The sequence below is a fragment of the Camelina sativa genome, chromosome 5, assembly GCF_000633955.1.
Source record: "Camelina sativa cultivar DH55 chromosome 5, Cs, whole genome shotgun sequence".
In the NCBI taxonomy this organism is placed as follows: Eukaryota; Viridiplantae; Streptophyta; class Magnoliopsida; order Brassicales; family Brassicaceae; genus Camelina; species Camelina sativa.
In genome coordinates, this window is record NC_025689.1 from 8,681,632 (window position 1) to 8,700,748 (window position 19,117).

At 35.3% G+C, this 19,117-nt stretch overlaps 3 protein-coding genes and 1 pseudogene across 4 annotated transcripts; 2 read left to right on the forward strand and 2 right to left on the reverse strand.

Moving 5' to 3' along the window:
* Positions 3,759–5,185, reverse strand: LOC104786219 (annotated as a pseudogene).
* Positions 9,498–11,434, forward strand: LOC104786220 (glycolipid transfer protein 1). Of its 2 annotated transcripts, none has more exons than XM_010511579.2 (7): positions 9,498–9,602; positions 10,043–10,170; positions 10,275–10,330; positions 10,546–10,676; positions 10,764–10,899; positions 10,980–11,111; positions 11,207–11,434. In XM_010511579.2, exons 2-7 carry the CDS (start codon positions 10,053–10,055, stop codon positions 11,240–11,242), a joined length of 609 nt encoding a protein of 202 aa, XP_010509881.1. In that variant the 5' UTR covers positions 9,498–9,602; positions 10,043–10,052; the 3' UTR covers positions 11,243–11,434. The 2 variants fall into 2 exon arrangements, with proteins under 2 accessions (XP_010509881.1, XP_010509882.1); XM_010511580.2 differs by lacking the exon at positions 9,498–9,602 and adding an exon at positions 9,623–9,678.
* On the forward strand, positions 11,798–13,068 carry LOC104786222 (CRIB domain-containing protein RIC1-like). The gene is made up of 4 exons (XM_010511582.1): positions 11,798–12,115; positions 12,220–12,320; positions 12,406–12,484; positions 12,574–13,068. The coding sequence occupies exons 1-4, from the start codon at positions 12,058–12,060 to the stop codon at positions 13,005–13,007; spliced, it is 672 nt and encodes a 223-aa protein (XP_010509884.1). The 5' UTR covers positions 11,798–12,057; the 3' UTR covers positions 13,008–13,068.
* On the reverse strand, positions 13,066–14,141 carry LOC104786221 (50S ribosomal protein L28, chloroplastic). Its single transcript, XM_010511581.2, has 2 exons — positions 13,886–14,141; positions 13,066–13,517 (listed from the first exon to the last, which is right to left on the reverse strand). Exons 1-2 carry the CDS (start codon positions 14,082–14,084, stop codon positions 13,285–13,287), a joined length of 432 nt encoding a protein of 143 aa, XP_010509883.1. The 5' UTR covers positions 14,085–14,141; the 3' UTR covers positions 13,066–13,284.

The following is a 19,117-nucleotide window of genomic DNA, read 5'->3' on the forward strand; positions in this document are numbered from 1 at the left end:
TGATCTTTTAAAATTAGTATCTTCATTTATGCTAAGTCATAAAATGTGAATTTAATTTAAAAATAGAAAATGTGATTTTTATTATAGTAAGTATATATGTAAATAATGTTTGTAAATTTAAAGTGATCAATATATTATATAGTGTATATATAAGTAGTATGCTTTAAATAGTATGTAAAGTAAATTAAATTACATGTTTTTTATAAAATTAATGTTGGCTACTGATTGGCGACAAAAAAGTGACTAAATTCATAAAAATTGTTATTACGTCTTGGACTAGATTTTGGACCAGATTTTGGACTCCAAAACAAGCCCAATTGTTTAAAATATTTTGCACCAACTGATCCGCGACTAATAAGCGACTAAGTTTAAAACATTTTGGGTTAATTAAACCCGGGAATCCATTTACGCGGTCCAGCCCATAACCCTAACAAACGAGATAACCCTAATTTTTCAACCCTAATCTCTCATTTCTCACCATCCTTCATCTTTCTTCTGCCAAATTCTCTCTCAATCGCCGAAACCCTAATCTCTCAATCTTATTTCTCACCATCCTTCGTCTTCCTCCTGCCAATTCTCACGATGCGTCCTCTTAAGAAGCCTGGACGAAAGAGGAATGTTGTCGCCAACGCTACTCTCAGAGTCGGTGGCTCTAACCCTCCGTCGAAGGTGAGAAGAGTCAACCCTCTACCGCCTCAATACAACTTCACGCCGGCGGCTCAAAATCCTACGCCTCAGACGCCACAAGTACCAGTCCGCGTTTCCCCCCAACTTTCGACGTCAGCCGCACTGCAGGTCAGAAACTATCCACCACCATAGACTCTATTTCAGAACTCCGTGAATCGAAGCGTTGATGACCAACCAACTCGGTCATTACCAGAAGTTCAGAACAATCCTCCGGTGAGATCGAATCCTTTGCATGATTCTGCAAGATCTCCAGCTCAGAACAATCCTCCGGTTCGATCGAATCCATTGCATGATTCTGCGAGATCTGCAGCTCAGAACTCTCCAGCTCAAAGTCATCCTTCTTCTCACGGTAACAACTTTGATGAGTCAGATCCAGTGTTGCCGGAACTCCGGAAGGACACGTTGAGGGCTCTTAACGCCATACTTATGGTGCCGGACCGTCATACTTTTACCACCGTCCTCTCTCCAGAACCGAGGCCTAACACGACTTGGTATGTAAACACGTATAAATCTCCAGCTCATAACATGTTTTCATATGTTTTCTTCTAGATTAGAGTTTGTTTTCTAGATTAGAGTCGATGACTTCGTTGATTTTAGATGACACACAACATCACTATTGTTTATTGTTTTGTCGAGTACTATTGTTTATTGTTTTGTCGAGTACATGAACTATTGTTTATTGTGTTTGTCATTCCCAAGTCTCTCATCATTTAGTAGTAACTAGAAGAGTATATGTGTTTTGTCATGAACTATTGTTTATTGTGAGTACATGAACTATTGTTTATTGTGAGTACATGAACTATTGTTTATTGTATTTTTCATTCCCAAGTCTCTCATCATTTAGTTAACTAGAAGAGTATATATGTGTTTTGTCATGAACTATTGTTTATTGTGAGTACATGAACTATTGTTTATTGTAAGTACATGAACTATTGTTTATTGTGTTTGTCATTCACGAGTCTGACTTGATTCTTATGTTATGAGGTTTACTCGGAATGCCAGATCACAACTGGTGCGGAAGATTACAAAGGTTTTTACAAACAAATTTGATGGTCCATTCTACAATTGGTCATGTGTGCCTCCGGATAGAAGAGAAAGATACTTCCTTGAGTTTGCGGTATATTTTTCTGTCATATATCATTTATAGATAGGTTTTAATTGTTGCTTATCACTAACTTAATTCTATTTTCTTTTTCCTAGAAAACACACACTTGGGATCCATTGATTACAGGGACAGTGCAACATTTTTTCTATGAGATATGTCAACGCCGGATGAAGAACATGGTAAGCGACGTTAGGACTAGTCGAGTGCAACCTAAATGGATCGAGGGTGAACTCTAGAAAACAATGGTTGCGCAGTGGGATACTGAAGAAGCACAAGAAAGGAGTCAAATCTATTCCAATGCTCGTATGTCAGACCGTAATGGTCTCGGTCCACACTCGCATTTATCTGGGCCAACATCGTATCAACAAGTCAAACAAGGCTTGGTGAGTAACTTTAACTTATGTCTTAACCTTTCTTTTGTAACTTTAACTTATGTCTTAACTTTTTTTTATTTTTGTAACATTCCAGGAAGAGAAACTTGGGAGACCGGTGAGTCTTGGTGAGGTTTTCAAAGAGACACATACAAGGCCAGATGGTACGTATGTCGATCGAAAAGCCGAGAAGATCTTCTCAACTTATGAGAAAAACTTACAAGCTAAGATATCTGAGATCGAGTCAGATCCTTCACGAGCTCAGGAGCTCACAGCAGAAGATTATACGACCATCTTTCTTCAGGTAAAGTACCATTTTCACAATCTATATTTAAAGAGTCTTCAAAACTTTCATTTTCAGAACTAACAGTTTCATTTTTTCTTTTCTAAGTCCACTGAGAAGGATTCACGAGGTAATCTTTTTGGACTTGGAAGCCTCAAGGATCATCTTCAGGATCTTCTCAATGGCAAGAGCTATCAACGAGGAGAGTCGTCATCGTTTGTAGCATTACAAGAGCAAGTGAAGGAAGCTCATCGTATAATTGAAGAACAAGCTGCTCGTGAAGCAGAACACTCCAAAGTTCAGGCTGCGCAACAGAAGAAGATAGAGCACTTGGAAAAGTTCATCCGTACGATGTGTCCAGCCTATGTCGAATTCCAAGAGTCTGAATCAAGTGATGCATCCACCGCCACTCCAACACAACAACCTCCTTCTTAGGTTACTTCTTAGGCTACTTATTCGGCTACTTATTATGGTTTAGATTCTCTTTTGGTTATTATGAACTTGTCACTTTGGGATGATGTGTCAATCATAGTTTTTGATTGATCACTTTTGGTTCTCTTTTTGTAATTTCTAATGTGGTGAACAAATTACTATTGTGGTGAACTTTTGGTTATTAAAAATATGAATTTTAGGTTTCTGTTTGATTAGAAATTGGATTTATAAAACAAAACAAAACAATTTTGATTTTAATCACTATAGTTGTCAAACCAGTCATTAAATCTGACTTAAAGTTGTCGTAACATAGTCGTCAAATAGTAGCTACGGAGTCGTATAATTTAAAGACGAATTCACAACTATTTTCAAACTAGTCGTAACATAGTCATCCAATAGTCGTAACTAGTAACGACTAACTTACGACTATGGTTACGACTACAAGACATAGTCATAATATTGTCGCTATTTACCGACTATATTACGACTGAATTTCCTTACCGACTACCGATTTACGACAACAAATATTTTGTAAATTAGTCGTAATGTATGATTTAGCGACTATTTAGTGACTAATAGTGCAGTCGTAAATCACCTGTTTTCTTGTAGTGAATGGTTTACTTATCATTTAGTTTAGGGGTTACAAATAAAAGTTTTGTAAACTTAAGTGATTAGGTAAAGAGATTAGGGTATTGAGAGAATACTTATCTCTTGTTGGTTAACTGGGTTAACCTAAAGGCATCCTAAAAAACGGTTTACCATTTCTTTCCCTAGTCTCTAGTGTAAATGTTCAACTCTGATTGGATTGCTTGAACTCAAGTTTTTTCGTCTATGCTTCTTTAGCTAGATGGTTGGTCCTTGTTATGGACAAAAGTCACAATGCATAAGAGATTATATATCTGAAAAGTACATAAAAATAATACTACAAATTTGTTGTGGCTGACCAACAATAAAGGCTAGCTGCCATAAGAAATCACCTTGAATGGTTTAGATTACATACATCACTTGGTAATCATGAACTAATTTATTAAAGTTAAAAAAGAACTTGCTCCAAAGTTTTTTTAGGTCTAAAGAAACAAACAAAACTTATTTTCCTGACAACTGATCTCTTCATGATAACTATCATTTGAAGATGTCTGAGTTAAAGCACTTGAGCAAACAGACGACGAAGACCCTGAAGAAGACGAACAAAAACAACAACAACAACACGACGTAGCAGGAGTCAAATTCAGATCACAGCATCTTCTTCTTCTTATTTTATTCTTCTTATCTTTTCTCATAAAGTCATAAAAAATGGGACAAGTACTACTCTTCTTCTTCTCCTCCTCACTTTCCTTCTCTGTCTCTTTCTCATTCTCCAACTCGTCTCGTTCCTCTTCTTTCCTTTTATTACTATTGCTTCTCTTCTTCAAGAACACTCTGCACAGAACCCAATTCATGTTCTGTCCCTTTAAAAAAAAAAAAAAAAAAAAAAAAAGAGAAGACACTTTTAGAATCCTAGCTAGCTTCTTGTTAATATTATAACAGATTCGAGTATTTGCGAATGATCTCTTCTTACATGTGATGATTCTTGTTACAAATCAACAAGACGGTACTCATGAAGAACCCAATTGGTTCTTGTCCCGTTTGGTGGTTTACCTTTGTAGAAAACCAGAGTTTTCTTCATCCCCACGGCAAGCGTCTTCTTCCCGATTTGCTTATCAATACCGGTCGCTTTCCAATAACCCGAACCGGTCGATCGGTTCGACCGGTTTCCGTTCGGGTATTTAGCTTCCTTGGTGCTAAAAAAATACCTCTCTGAGTCACAATCACCTGTGATCATCATGCATAACAAACCATCAAAAACCGAATTGAATTGAACGAGACCAATATTGGTTTTATATAGGTTTTACCTGGTAAATCCCATGGATCCGATTTACAAACATCCGTTTCCGGTATTACAGAAGCTGGTAAGGGTAAACCGGTTACTTTCCTACGCAAATATTGAACAACTAGCTCTTCATCGGTCGGGTGAAACCGGAAGCCAGGTGGTAATCTAAGTACTCCTCTGTTCTTAGTAGAGCTACGTTTCTCCATCGTGTTTTTTTGGTTTTAAAGGTTTGAGGTTTTTGAACCGTAGAAACAGAGACAAAAGAAGATGAGTGATTTATTGAAAATGGAGAGGGGAAGTTGCGTTTATTTTATAGCAATGGATGGGGTTCATATCGTATTTTTGTAATTAAGTCCGTTTTGAGCCATGTCGTAATGAATTGAATTTGCTAACATTACTATTTTAGAGTTTTGGTCTTTTAAACTTATATATAAAATGTACCACGAGACCAAAAAGAAAAAAGAAACAATGAAAAGAATACATACTATAATATAATCTCTGTTGGGATCCTTCAAACTATATAGTTCAAATTTGACAAAAATATTTCAACTAATTTTTTTTTTTTTTACTAAGTTCTGTTACGTATCGTGTATGAATGAAGTAAATTAAAGACAAAAATTTACACCTATTTGAAATAATAATAGCAGTTTATCGTTTTTAATTTAGCAAGTAACATTTTTCACGACCCAAAGACTTTTCACTCCCAAAAAAAAATAAAAAAACCTGACTAATTTGTCGTGAGACATCAATGTTTGCGAACGAGCAACTTCTACGCTTTGATCCGAACACGTGAAATCACATAGTGGGAGTCAAAGAGTTGGAGATAATTTTCATTCGTTATGTATAAATATTTCATCTCAAGACTCTAAGCAACTGATCCTCCCACGTCGACACAGGACCATCAGAATACGACGTCCCCTCTCGCTTGTTTGCAGAAAATTAAGGGCTATCCTTTGAGAGTGTTATTGTGCTAACATGAATTATTCTTGACCATTTGTTTTGACAACTTCGTTTGTTTTCCTCATTGCTTTATATTTTGTGTATCGGATTTGAGCGTCGAAATAACTTAAAAATTCTTGACCATTTGTCCTATCTTGCAAGTTTATTTACTCAAACATATATCACGTAATTAAGAATACAATAAAAAAAAACATTAGTAATTTAGTTTTAACGATCATTAATTAACATTCATGTTATTATTGGAAAATGATGTCAGTTTATTATAGTTATGGCATATTTCGTAAACGATGTGCTACGAGCAAATCGTAGGTAAAGAAAGATGCGTATGCAACTAAATTTCGATTATTCAATTTAAGGAGATGTGGATTTCATGGGGTCTTTGAAAGTGACAAATGCCCTGAAGATTCCTCTACCCGGATGGTCCAATCATCTTTTCCCAATCCAGATAATAAATTGCATAACCATCTTTCTTTTATAAACACTTTAGCGTATATGTATTCCATTAAAAAAAAATAGACATGAGCTTTTCTTTCTTCTTTTTTGTCAACCATTCGTAAGGGTTCCTAAACCCACACGTTATTGAATCTGTAGTCTTACGTATAACGAAAGAAAAGAAATTCCAAAACGGTCGGCTTTGTACAAAATTGATAATATTATAGGAATTGACGTGTTTTCGCTAAGTATTTCCATTTGTATATTATATAGTTTGATATTGAATATTTTTATGTGATTTAGAGTATGCATGATGACTGTTTGCTGAGTTTGAAGCGAACAAGTGAACACAACAAGGCCAGTACTAGTCATTATTTGTAATTGTTTGATTGGTGAACATTGGATCTGAAAGAAAAAAAGAAACCAGAAAAGTGCTTATGTACTCGCATAACCTTTTTAAGAGGTAGAATTAATTTCAGGAGTTCAAGCAAGTTGCCAAGTTGCCATAAATTAAAAGAACAAAAAGTGGTAATAATGTTGTAGAAAGAACTTAACAAGCTAAACAAGTAAAAGATGGAATTAGGTAAATGCGTGATCGCACGGAGAATGGAGAAGTCAAGAAGGCATTTAGTTGCTTCTAAAACGACGTTCGATTGCGTTGTCCCACCGAAGATCTCTCCTCCACATTAACCTCCTTTTGTCTCACACAGTCCGTACACACCTCCTAATCTCACATTCACAAATGACTAAATTGCCTCTAGTTAAAATTCAATGGCCACCAATGAGAAATCTAGAGCAAGTGGTACGTAAGAAAGCGTGATTAGTGGGGAACATATGAAATAAAAGTGTACGAAACCACGACTATAACAAATAGTGGCGAATGTAGAAGAAACTATATTTGCTTTGTTCAACATAAAATTTATAAACTATAAACTATTTAAATATCATAGGCTTAAGAAAAGGGATGTAAACAGTAAGATCATGAATATTTTGGATTTATAACATAGGGTCAATAGAGAGTTTTAAACTCGGGTTATTTAGACAGTTAAGTGTTAATTTACGTACAAGACAATTGTAAATCCGGTGGACTTATATGATTTTATGGGAGGGGCATGGGGTCATGTTACTCCACCCCCTTTTCCGGTTAACGTAGTTGAAGTGCTGAACCGAATCGTATTTAAGTGCATGTATAATTGATAAATATGAAGTTTTTGTATGTACGTAGATTGTAGAATATACCAATGGGTTAGTTTTGGACATTAAATGTGGGGTCCAAAGAGGGACAGTGGGAGACTTCAAACAATGCCGGTTGCGTGAGGAGAAGGTAAAGGTCATGTCCCAATCCAAATAATACAATGTGGATTTGTCGTCAACGAAATCCATATGGACTTTTTTTTTAATCTTCCATGTTCTTGTGTTGTGGATATACTTGGGTTGGGTTGGGTTGCACTAGGAAAAATATACTTGGGTTGTAGAGAAATTTACGAACAATCAAGAGTATTGTATGCATGCTATAAAGTCGATCAATGGTACTTTAGTTGCTTCATACGTTTTATTCACTCAGGTTTGTTAATTAAACTCTTTTGTGCTATCCAGCTCTCGTGTAAATTGCTTCTAATCAAGGTTTTCACAATTTTGCAAAATATATAAAAGTCAACTGACAGATTAATGATCTAAATATGACGAACTAACACGCTGAAACTTTGATCGAGCCATTGAAATATGTTACCAACGGCACTCAAACTCGATCGATAATCCCCCATGACACTCTTGAAGTCTGACATTATTTTATCACGACTCTCGGCATCAACCCAACCATATGCAGAACCACATGTATGGTTCAACTTTCCCGGAGGATTCCGGTAATTATATTTGCAATATAAAAACGCCTTAACCATCCATTTATATTATTTTCATTGGCGTAGTAAATTAATCTTGCGAATTAACAACTTACATCTCGCAAATTCCTCTTGTTTTATATAGCTTGGCAACAGACAATATTCGCCTAATGCACACGCGCTTAGCTAAATGACAGTTATGTTAGGAACCATTGTTACTTCATATTTTCTGGCAAAACTATTGAAGTATAACTTGATCTCAGCAGCTGTATGTACATAGTATAATTGTGAGACCATGTGCATTGGTGTTAGTTTCTCATCAATATATTATTAATATTTTTAGTGTAGAAAAATTTGAGAACTCCTTCTCATCAATATAATATTATTATTTTAATGTAATCTAATATTTTTATTTGAATATTTATTTTGTTATTTTTTTCTATTTTAACATAAAGTATAAAATTTTCTACTAATGTATTTCAAACATATTGAATTACTTATTAAATATATTTATTTTATTAATTAGTTATATTTTTATACCATATATCATACTATCAATAATAAATTCAAATATATATTTATAAATTTTTAAAAAATTGCAAAATTAGTTTCACAACATAAATATATTTTATTTCAAAAATCAGAATTAGTCTCATAATATAATATTTTATTAAATAAACTAATACTACTTTAAAATAATATTAATATATAATATAAAATTATGCATAATGGAACTTGTTAGATAGTTAATTTTATTTTTTGAATTATAAATGAAAAAAAACATATAAACTATTTAATTAAGAGATTAATTTTGTGTGGATTTGATTTATTATAATAAAACTTAACCACTTAGAAGAAGACATGTGTTATTATGAGAGTTTCTCATGAGCAACATTCAGAATAATTGCCACCGCTGGTTTTTAAACAAATATGAAAGTTTCATGCATTTTCGTATCATACCAATACCAAAGGAGTATGTTCAAGAAAGTTGCTTTATCGAGATAATGAGAAGTTTAACCATCGAAATCGAAGATACGAAGATCAACGTTGTTTCAAGGTAATTTTTAAAAAAAGATTAATTTCAAAAAATTTGTGTGGGTGAAAAGGAAATTTTTTTTGCAACTCTTAGTTCCATGCATGTTGGAGAGACTTGTGATTGAGGTAGGAAAAGTAAGATTTTGTTTTGTTTTGTTTTTTTTAAATTAAGAGAAGGGACAAAAAAAATTCAAAACTTGCGGTAATATTGACAAATTTTTCCAGTTGATGATCAAGGTGAAGGCCTTGGAGTGGTAATTTGTTGGAGTATCTTAAACTTCTTCGGAATTGTCTTGAGGTCATTGTCATCGGATTAACATTAATGGGTCAATTGGAGTTTTAATCAACAATTTTTTTTTACGAATGTAATTTGCACCATAAGTGAGATGGATGTAACTGACAAATAATAAATGTTAGGGGCTAAAATCAGAAAATTTCGTAAAGTTTGGATGTATAACAAAATATAATTAAATGTCTAAAACAGAAAAAGAGAGAATTTTTCTAACTCCAGAGAACGAAGAGAGAGAGCAATCTCCAGTAGCAGAGAATCGAATCTGATCCCATTTTTATTTTCAATTCTGACGCAAAGGTACGATTTTTTTGCTCCTTCTTCGTTTGAGATCGACCTCAGATTCGTCTTCGTCTATTGAATCCATAGATCTCGAGTAATCTTCTTGTTTTGTTGCGTCTTCTTACAACGCTGTTATGATGATCGATGGATCCGGTTTGAAAATTAGATCTCTCTGTCTCGATCAGATTTTGAAAACTTTCCAATTTTATGATGTTGGTCTAATTTTTTACATGTGATTTTGCATATATGATTAAATCAATTCATAACCTTTATGATTGAGTTGATGTGTTTGTCAGTGTTGTTTATGTGGTTGCTCAGATCTTCCATTGAACTTTGTTTTTTGTGAATTTTTTTTTCTTCGGTGTTTGTTGTACAATGTTGATCATCTTCAATGTTAAGATCATCCACATTGTTCATTGAGTAAATTTGTTTCTTGTGTTTGTTCTCTCTATGTTCAGTTAAGTCAAAATGGAAGGGACTGTGTTCACGCCTTGTTTGGAAGGAATGAAGCATGTAAAGTCTGAACAAGGCGAGATGCTTACTAAGCCATTTCTAGAGCTCTGCAAGACCATCTTGCCTGTTATAGGTTAAAACAAAAGCCAGAAACTTTCTCTGTTCTTTCTATTTGGGATTTTTCTTTTTTATTTATGAAAATACATACACATTGTGTGTTGGTATCTGTTTTTTCAGATAAGTTTGGAGCTGCTATGACTCTTGTGAAATCTGACATTGGAGGCAACATCTCGGTAAAATTCTCTTCTAGTTTCCAAGATTTTGATAAACCTAAGGGCACAAATCCATTTAGCATTCACAGTACTAACTACTGATAAGAGTGCATTGCCTGGCCCTATTCTCATTCTGCTTACAATAGTAATGTGTACCTCTGATAACGGAGATATGACCTCTGTGCATTGGATTATTGTCTTGCAATATAAAATTCATTGGTCTGTCTCTTGTGTAGAGATTGGAGAAGAACTACTTGTCTGATCCCGATAAGTTCAAGTACTTGTACACCTTTGTTCAAGTCGAAATTGAGTCTAAGACAGCAAAGGCATCGTCCAGCTGTACCAACGGTCTTCTCTGGTTAACCAGGTAAGCGATGACAGCATTTACATACCTTTATTTTGAAGAGAGCAGCTTCTCAAAACCATGCATATCACTTATGAGTGAATCTTTCAGAGCAATGGATTTCTTAGTGGAGCTGTTCCGCAACTTGGTAGCTCATAAAGATTGGTCAATGCCACAAGCATGTGGTGACTCATACCAAAAAACACTCAAGAAATGGCACGGATGGCTAGCCAGCTCTACCTTCTCTGTATGTACTTACTCGTGCTTTCTCTGTTTGATCAGCATTTTCTGAAAACCAATCTCAATTTGAACTTGTTTATTTTTCAGATGGCTTTAAAGCTAGCTCCAGACAGGAAGAAGTTCATGGATGTCATATCTGGTTCTGGTGACATCTACGCTGACATGGAAAGGTTTTGCGCTGAGTTTGGTCCGTTTCTTCACGACAATCATAAGTTTCTAGTAAGCAAAGACTTAAAAAAACTTGAAATCCTTACAGTTTCTTCCGTTTCATCACAGTCTTTGATTCTTTTGATCTTGTTCATCATCTTTCGCAGGCTACCGTCGGTATGGATGACATGAAAGCTTCTTAAGTCATCATCATGGTAATCGCCGGTTTCAAATCTTCTTTGCCGGAATCTTTGTCCGTTTTAACTTTTTCTCCTTCGGATTCTAGAACTTTTAGACCCTCCAAAGAAACAGAATAATGTGTCGGTTTCTATCTGAATGTTCGCTTATTATAAGTTTATAACATACGAATCAATCAAAAATCTTCTCGCAAACCATTTTGCTTACGATCGCAAAACCTCTCAATATAATCATCTAAGTTATCACATTTTTCTAGTATCTGCAATCTAGTGCAATTTCTCTAAAATAGTCAAAACAAATATAGTGGTATACGTATCCAAGATAGCATTATACAATGTGTTAATTAATTAGTATAATAGGATGATTTGGTGTGGTCATGGTCTCCTTCCTTTCGACCCGGAATCCTGTTGACAAGTTGTTTCCCATGGAGGGTTTGATTATAGCTCTACGTTGCCTCCATTACCATCAACATTCTAAATATAATATTATCTGTTAATTACAACTATGAAAATGTTTCTTTCTTTTTTAAAAATTTTGTTCTCTGGTAAAAAAAAAAAAAAAGGAAGACAAAACTTAGTGCTCTCCCTCTTCTTCTCTTTGGTTGGTCTCAAACCAATAACTTTCTTGGAGATCTCTTGACCTTTCTCTCTCTCTCTCCCTCCCTCTCTCTCTCTCTTCGAAAATATTCAACCTTTTTTCTCGTCAAGAGAAAATCTCATGCGTTCAAGGTTTACGGTAAGGATCGTCAAATCTTGAACAAAAAAAGGTTGTCTCCGGCGTGTGGATACGCCACTAACCGGAACCAACCCTTTATAGATCAATGGCGACGACAATGAAGGGTCTTCTTAAGGGCCTTCGTTATATTACTCAGATTTTTGGTGAGTCTCTCATCGATTTTTTCTTTTTTCCATAAACATGATAAGATCTTTGTCGTTTCTTGAGTCACAAGTTTTAATACATGGAGAGACCCATTCTATTGTAGACGAAGAGAAAGAGCAGGAGATGCAGATCGGGTTTCCGACCGATGTAAAGCATGTTGCCCACATTGGCTCCGACGGTCCAGCCACCAATACGCCAAGCTGGGTACGATCATATACATTCGTACATTTACACGTATTAATTTTGTTACATATCATCATCATCATTGCCTTTTTGGGGAAACCCACAGATGAATGACTTCAAACCTCAAGAACATGAGAAAGGTCAAGTCGTTTCCAGGGGAAATTCCAACAAATACAAACCGCAAGGTTAATATTTTTCCTCTAAAGTTCTGAATGTTTCACCTAAAAAGTAATAAGCCTTGACCAGTTCTAGGCATTGACGTTTAACTCAACAGGGATGAACCAAGGAGGAGTCGGGCTAAAAGAGTTACTGCCTTCGAGCACCAACGAGAAACCGAAACATAAAACAAGACGGAAATCCGGAGGAGGAGCTAGTCCAAATCCAAACGGGTCTCCGCCTAGAAAAAGCAGCGGGAATGCTGCATCATCAGATGAATCATCGAAGCATTCAAGACATCACCGAAGCAAACACGGGTCAATGGACTCGTCGAATGATCAAGAACCTTCAGTTCGTAGAAGGCGTGGTGTCCCGGTTCCGGACACGGAAGCATCTAGTCAGCATCCTATTCCTGATGGTTCAGCACCTCCACGGAAGGCTACATCGCGTCCAAGGAAACTAAAAGGATCAGCAGGAGGAGAAGCATCGATGAAGAAATCATCGAAAGGAAAACCAGAGAATTCAGTTGATACTTGTAACGATATTGTCTGAGAAACATAAAACGAAAACATGTAATGTATTTTTTGGACCAGACCAGACCACCTGCATGTAATGTAAGAGTTTGTTTTTCGTTTCTCATTGTAAGTCTTTTCTTGACAGCTCGAGAAAGAAACACACCAAAAAAAAAACAGTTTTCGGATACAACTCAGAGATTACATATGATGATACTTACCAAATCTAGAAAGTAAATGTAAAGAGTGCAAAAGGAGAAGCAAAGAAATGTATATAATAAACTTTGCGATCATCATCAAACATCGTTATCATCATCTTATTTCTTGCGAAGATCAATGCCGGCTTTCTTGGCAACAGCATCGAGTCCGTTCTTCTCAATGGTCTTCAAGGCCTTAGTTGATAAACGAAGTTTAACAAAACGTTTACCAGCTTCCCACCAAACTCTCTTGTACTGTAAGTTGACGAATTGCAACTTCTTGGTCTTGTGGTTAGAGAAAGAAACTTTGTTTGCTCTGTTTGCTTTCTTCCCAGTAAATGGGCATATCCTACCTGACAACATATAGAAACACAACAAACAGTTTCAAGAAAACACAAAACAAAAAACTCAAAATGTTACAGATGACTATGGAAACTGCAATCAAAGGTTCAACAAAGATGGTTATAAAGACACAGCTTTTGTTACAATACGAGAAACATAAGGCTGCAAAGAATTGGAATTGAGCGAAAAGAACCAAATTGACATAGCATCAAAACAAATAGAGCAACGTAGCTTGAACATATCTCTAGCAAAGACTTAAAATTCCTAGGCGATTCAACTCAACACTAGAGCTAGCTAACCAAAAATTCGAAATTCGATAAATTAGGAAGGCGAATGAATCAGAATAAACCCTAAGAAAGAGGGGAAATGGGGGAATTACGAGCGACGATTGGCTGAATCCCTGGAAACGAAGGAACGGAGATGCGATTGATGACGTCACTAGGAGAGTGAGAGATTCTGACGCCGCTGAGCTGGGAGGTGAGGAATCCGAGTTCCTTTGAAGTTACGGTTGACTTGGCGACGGACTTCGCTGATGAGGTCATTCGTAGCCAAGCACCTTGCGTCGCCATTGTCGTCATTTTTTGGTTCTTGAACAGAGGGAGAGAGGATTTGGATAACGGAAGGAGGAGATTGGGTTTCTTTTATTTTTATTTATTCTTTGTTAGACAAATGAGACTCTCTTTGCGACTCCGAAGGTTACGTTATCTGAATCGATAACCGGCCAACTTCAGTTCCATACCGGTTCAAACAAAACCAAAAAACCGAACCATAGCCACCGAAGTAGGAGTACTGTTTAAAAAAAATTGTATTTGTTTTTTTGTTTCTTCTATTTAGCATTTAAGATTATATAATTGGAAAAAATGTTGTTTTAACTATAAACTTACACAAAACACCATTTAAACCATCAACTTTGCCTGCGGCCATTTAAAACATATAGTTGCAGACTTGCAGTTGACTCTCTATTAAAACATGAAACATCATTGACCAGGCCAAAAACCCGATGTCGTAATTTCGGGTGACGGAGAAATTAACCCCGTTAGTTTCTCTGTTTGGTTGTCGTTAACAAATCCGTGAAGGATAAAAACGACGTCGTTTTTATCCACGACTCTGAACAGAAGATAAAAATTCCCAAATCGTATTGCAATCCCTAATTTCCCAAAATCCTCAAATCTTTGAAACCCTAATTATTCGATGCCAAAAGTGAGAAACAAGGGGGTGATTTTGTTTGTCGGAGATGTAATCGAAGCTCTATCACGAGACGAATCACAGAGACGAATCACAGTCACGAGACGAATCAGAGAAGCTCCATCAGGACATCAACGATGTAGATGCAGCTCCACCGCAAATCGAAACAAATAGTGTTATCGGAGATGGAGCTCCACCGCATAGCATCTCAGAGTCTGAGGTTAGAGACAAAGTTCAAGGTGAACCTTCTGAAGGTGTATCAGAGTCTGTTACCGGAGGTAAAGGTCGAGCTAAACGACGACGGAAAGGAAAAAAAAAAATTGTCGAACCTGAAGTAGAGTCTGATATGGAGGTGGAAGTGGAACATGACAGTGATGATGATTGTATGGTATATGGTGTTGATGATAGAGTAGGCGGTGGAGAGGAAGAAGTGCACGGTGGTTTCGAAGTTGAAGAAGTTGCTAATGTAGACATCAGGGAAGACTTCCCCGAGGCTGTTAGGGGAGAAGGAGCTGGTTCAGATTCTGACAACAGTGATGATGTATGGGATGATGACAAGATTCCAGATCCTTTGTCATCGGATGACGAAGATGAAGAAGACAACGACAATGAAGGGATGGGTGATGGAGATGTTGACGATCCAGAATCTTTGCTAGCAGTGGAGAAAACTTTCAACTCTCCTGAAGAATTTAAGCTTGCTGTGTTGATGTACTCATTGAAGACAAGGTATGACATCAAACTATATAGATCTGAAGCTCTTATGGTTGGTGCAAAAAGTTGTTATGTTGATGATGATGGTCGTCCATGTCCATGGAGAGTTTATTGTTCATATGAGAAAAGGAAGCATAAGATGTAGATAAGAGTAGTTGTCAATGAGCATATATGTGTGAGGTCAGGCTATTCGAAGATGTTGAAGGCGTCTTCTATTGAGTTTTTGTTTGAGGAAAAGCTGAGAAAGAATCCAAAGATCACCAAATACGAGATGGCTGCTGAGATTCAGAGAGAATATAAATTGGAAGTGACACCAGACCAGTGTGCAAAGGCGAAGACCAAAGTTATGAAGACAAGAAAGACAAGTCAAGAATCTCAGTTTGCACAGATATGGGATTATCAAGTAGAGGTGTTGCAGCAGAACATAGGGTCCGAATTCGAGATAAAGACAATTCCTGGGCCAGTCATTGGAAGCAAACAAAGGTTTTATCGTTTATACATTTGTTTTAAATCCCAAAAAGAATCATGGAAAGAAACTTGTAGACCCATCATAGGATTGGATGGAGCTTTTCTGAAATGGGATATTAAGGTGGTTCGAGTTCTATCAGAAACCTCAGTTTAAAAAAAAAGTATATTCTCTTTATTTTTTTGAAGGTGTTGGAGGGTGACATCGAACCTGCGTCGTTAAGGTTCATAGAATACAAATTACCACTGGACCACGTTAACTTATTCAATACACTGTTTCCGAGTATTATATATATATCGATACAAACACGCATGGTTATATTTTAACGGCTGTTAAATGATCTATGACGTACGTTAAGGGACGATTGAGAGCGGATTTGAATTTAGCAATCATTTAACTATCAATTAACTTTAAGTCAAAGATAATTACATGAAGTATTTTTCTTCTAATCTAAAAAACCAAGTATTAAACATCCAAATAAAAAATAAATGAAGTGTTTTTTTAGTTTTTTTCTTAAAAACTATAGGTACCAGCTTAGAATTTTAAAATTTTGTATGTCTCTAGTTTTTTCTAGACGAGTTTAGTTATGTATCCTAAATTAAATAATATGAAATGCATACATTAGAGCCAACAGATTTATCCTATAAAACGTTATTAATTAACAATAATTATCTCTATTAAACATATGCCCACAAGTATTTAATCCAAAAAGAAAAAAAACCCAACGTGTTATAATTTGTAAATTTATAATCTAACAAAGATATATTTTCTAAGTGTGTTTACTACCTTTGGTTGAAAATACCATTATTTCTTCTCTAACACGTATTATGTGTACAATTAATTTTTTTGGCTAACTAGCTGCTTGACTTTACGATTTATCTTATTTGTTTTGAGAGTTTTGAGTTGATCTTATGTGTAGTATGATTTTAGTGTTAATATGCTAATACGGAATAGCCACATCACACAAGAAGATTAGAATATTAGATTTGAATGGAAATGAGTGGATCGTAAGCTTGTTACGTGAAGTATTTAAAAATATAATGAAAATATAAATAGGTTCACACTTGGAGGGGTATGATTGCCATAGGTAAAAGAAATAGATAAATTTTGTGATTTGCTCATGTTTTGCGTTATCAATATTACTTTGCAATTATATATAGACAAACCTTTGGATAAAGTTGTGCAAGAAGTAAATGGATGTTCCCACATTTGAAATCGTAATCAAAGAGTACAGTCTTGCCATAGATGATGAACTGACTTTCGATGTCGTTTCAAAGGGGGGAGACCTTCCATGTCTTCGTCTGCTTGGTCTGAGCCGTCGCCAGGAACCTGTGCCGTCACCTTCATCTTTTATTGAACAACATAGAGAACCGGGTATAGTAAAGTATTATATTAACCCGTTATTTTTTACCATCGTTTAGGTAGTATAGATAGGTGAAGTAAACTGTAAAAATATTATAAACTAGGTGAAAGAAATAGGAAAAAATTGTGAATTGCTCATATTTTCCGTTGTCAATATTACCTTCGATAAGGGCAAGAAAATCTCGAGAAAACCAGTTAAACTTGTAATGGATGGATTTAAACGCTTCGGTTTTAGTCGGCCACTTCTAATGGAGGTTAGGGTTGCGATTATTTAATTACGATTTTGCCTTTAATTAGATATAAAAACAAAAAGTCCAAAGGTGTAGGAGGGTGACATCGAACCGGCGTCCTTAAAGTTAACAAAACACAAATTACCACCAGACCACATCAATTTATTCAGTATATTGTGTCCCAGTATATTATATATATGGATACAACCACGCGTGGTTATATTTTAACAGCTGTTAAGTGATATGTGACGCACGTTAAGAGACGTTTAAGAGCGGATTTGAATTTAGCAATCATTTAAATATCAAATTACTTTAAGTCAAAGTATTTTTTTTTTGACAAATGTATTTTTCTTCTAATCTAAAAAGATCAAATATTAAACATCAAAATAAAATATAAATAAAGTATTTTTGGCTTTTTTTCCTAAAAACTATAGGTACCAGCTTAGAATTTTAAAATTTTGTATGTGCCTAGTTTTTCCGGACGAGTTTAATTACATATCATAAATAAATAATATGAAATGCATACATTAGAGCCAAAAGATTTATCCTATAAAAAGTTTTAGTGGATATCTTTAATCATATTGTGGACCAAATTCAATACACACTTCTCACCCAATTCCTAAAATCTTAACAAAAAAAACTTAGAAAACAAAAATATCTAAATCTCAAAAGAAGGAAAAAAATAGAAATAGTGAAACCATAGTTAAGGAATCTATACAAAGCATACCAGCTTACAATTTTAAAATTTTGTATGTACTTACTCTTTCTAGACGAGTTTAATTATGTATCCTAAATCAAATGATATAAAATGCATACATACGTTAGAGCCAAGCCAACAGATTTATCATATAAAAAAGTTACTTCTTATATTTCACAAAAATTTATTTTGACACATTTCATACAAATTTAAAAAAGTATAAAATTATACATGTTTATTTCTATTTAATAAGTGGTTAATAATTTAAATTCAATGAAAAAAGCTTTAAATTTAGAGGTACAAAAAATGTAACATTAAAAAGCACATTAAAAATATAGAATAACACTCCAACAAAATTGGGGGAAAAGCAAAAATGCCCCTTTTTCCCTTCCACTTTTTAAAAATGCCCTTGGGAAGGGTCCATTTTTAAGGGTACCCCTTTTTTGGTAAAAAAGACTTTTTTACCCTTAATGAAGAAAACCTAATTTTCTCTCCACTTCGCCGTGCTTCTCTCCTTCCTCAACCGATGATTCTCTCTCCTTCGTTCATCGGCGATTCTGCGCGGCGATTCACGATTCTTCTTCGCGGCTATTCTCGATCCTTCTTCGCGGCGATTCTGCGCTTTCGTCTCTCGTATACGTAATTCCCGACATTGATTCTGGTTCTATCGCAGGCAGGTTCATTCTTTCTTTTTTTCTTTCTGGGTTTATCAATTTGGACTATCGCTTTTTTAAATTTAGGGCTTTTAGATTTCTTTGATATCGATTTGGAATATGTAAACTCTTTTAAATTTGGATTTATGTTCTTTTAAAACAGTTTTTAAAAGCCTCTTCAGTTTCTTTGATATCGATCCAGATTCAGATCTGATGCATTCAGATCGATAATTGTGTTTGATATGGATTTGAAATTAGTAAAGTCTTGTAAATTTGGATTTTTGTTATCTCTTGTAAAACACTTTTT

Coding starts and splice junctions, on each gene's coding strand:
- LOC104786220 (XM_010511579.2), top strand. CDS start 10,053: ATGGAAGGGACTGTGTTCACGCCTTGTTTGGAAGGAATGAAGCATGTA. Junction 10,677..10,763: donor GGTCTTCTCTGGTTAACCAG/GTAAGCGATGAC, acceptor TGAATCTTTCAG/AGCAATGGATTTCTTAGTGG. Junction 10,900..10,979: donor TAGCCAGCTCTACCTTCTCT/GTATGTACTTAC, acceptor TTTATTTTTCAG/ATGGCTTTAAAGCTAGCTCC.
- LOC104786222 (XM_010511582.1), top strand. CDS start 12,058: ATGGCGACGACAATGAAGGGTCTTCTTAAGGGCCTTCGTTATATTACT. Junction 12,116..12,219: donor TTATATTACTCAGATTTTTG/GTGAGTCTCTCA, acceptor ATTCTATTGTAG/ACGAAGAGAAAGAGCAGGAG. Junction 12,485..12,573: donor CAACAAATACAAACCGCAAG/GTTAATATTTTT, acceptor TTAACTCAACAG/GGATGAACCAAGGAGGAGTC.
- LOC104786221 (XM_010511581.2), bottom strand. CDS start 14,084: ATGACGACAATGGCGACGCAAGGTGCTTGGCTACGAATGACCTCATCA. Junction 13,518..13,885: donor GATTCAGCCAATCGTCGCTC/GTAATTCCCCCA, acceptor ATATGTTGTCAG/GTAGGATATGCCCATTTACT.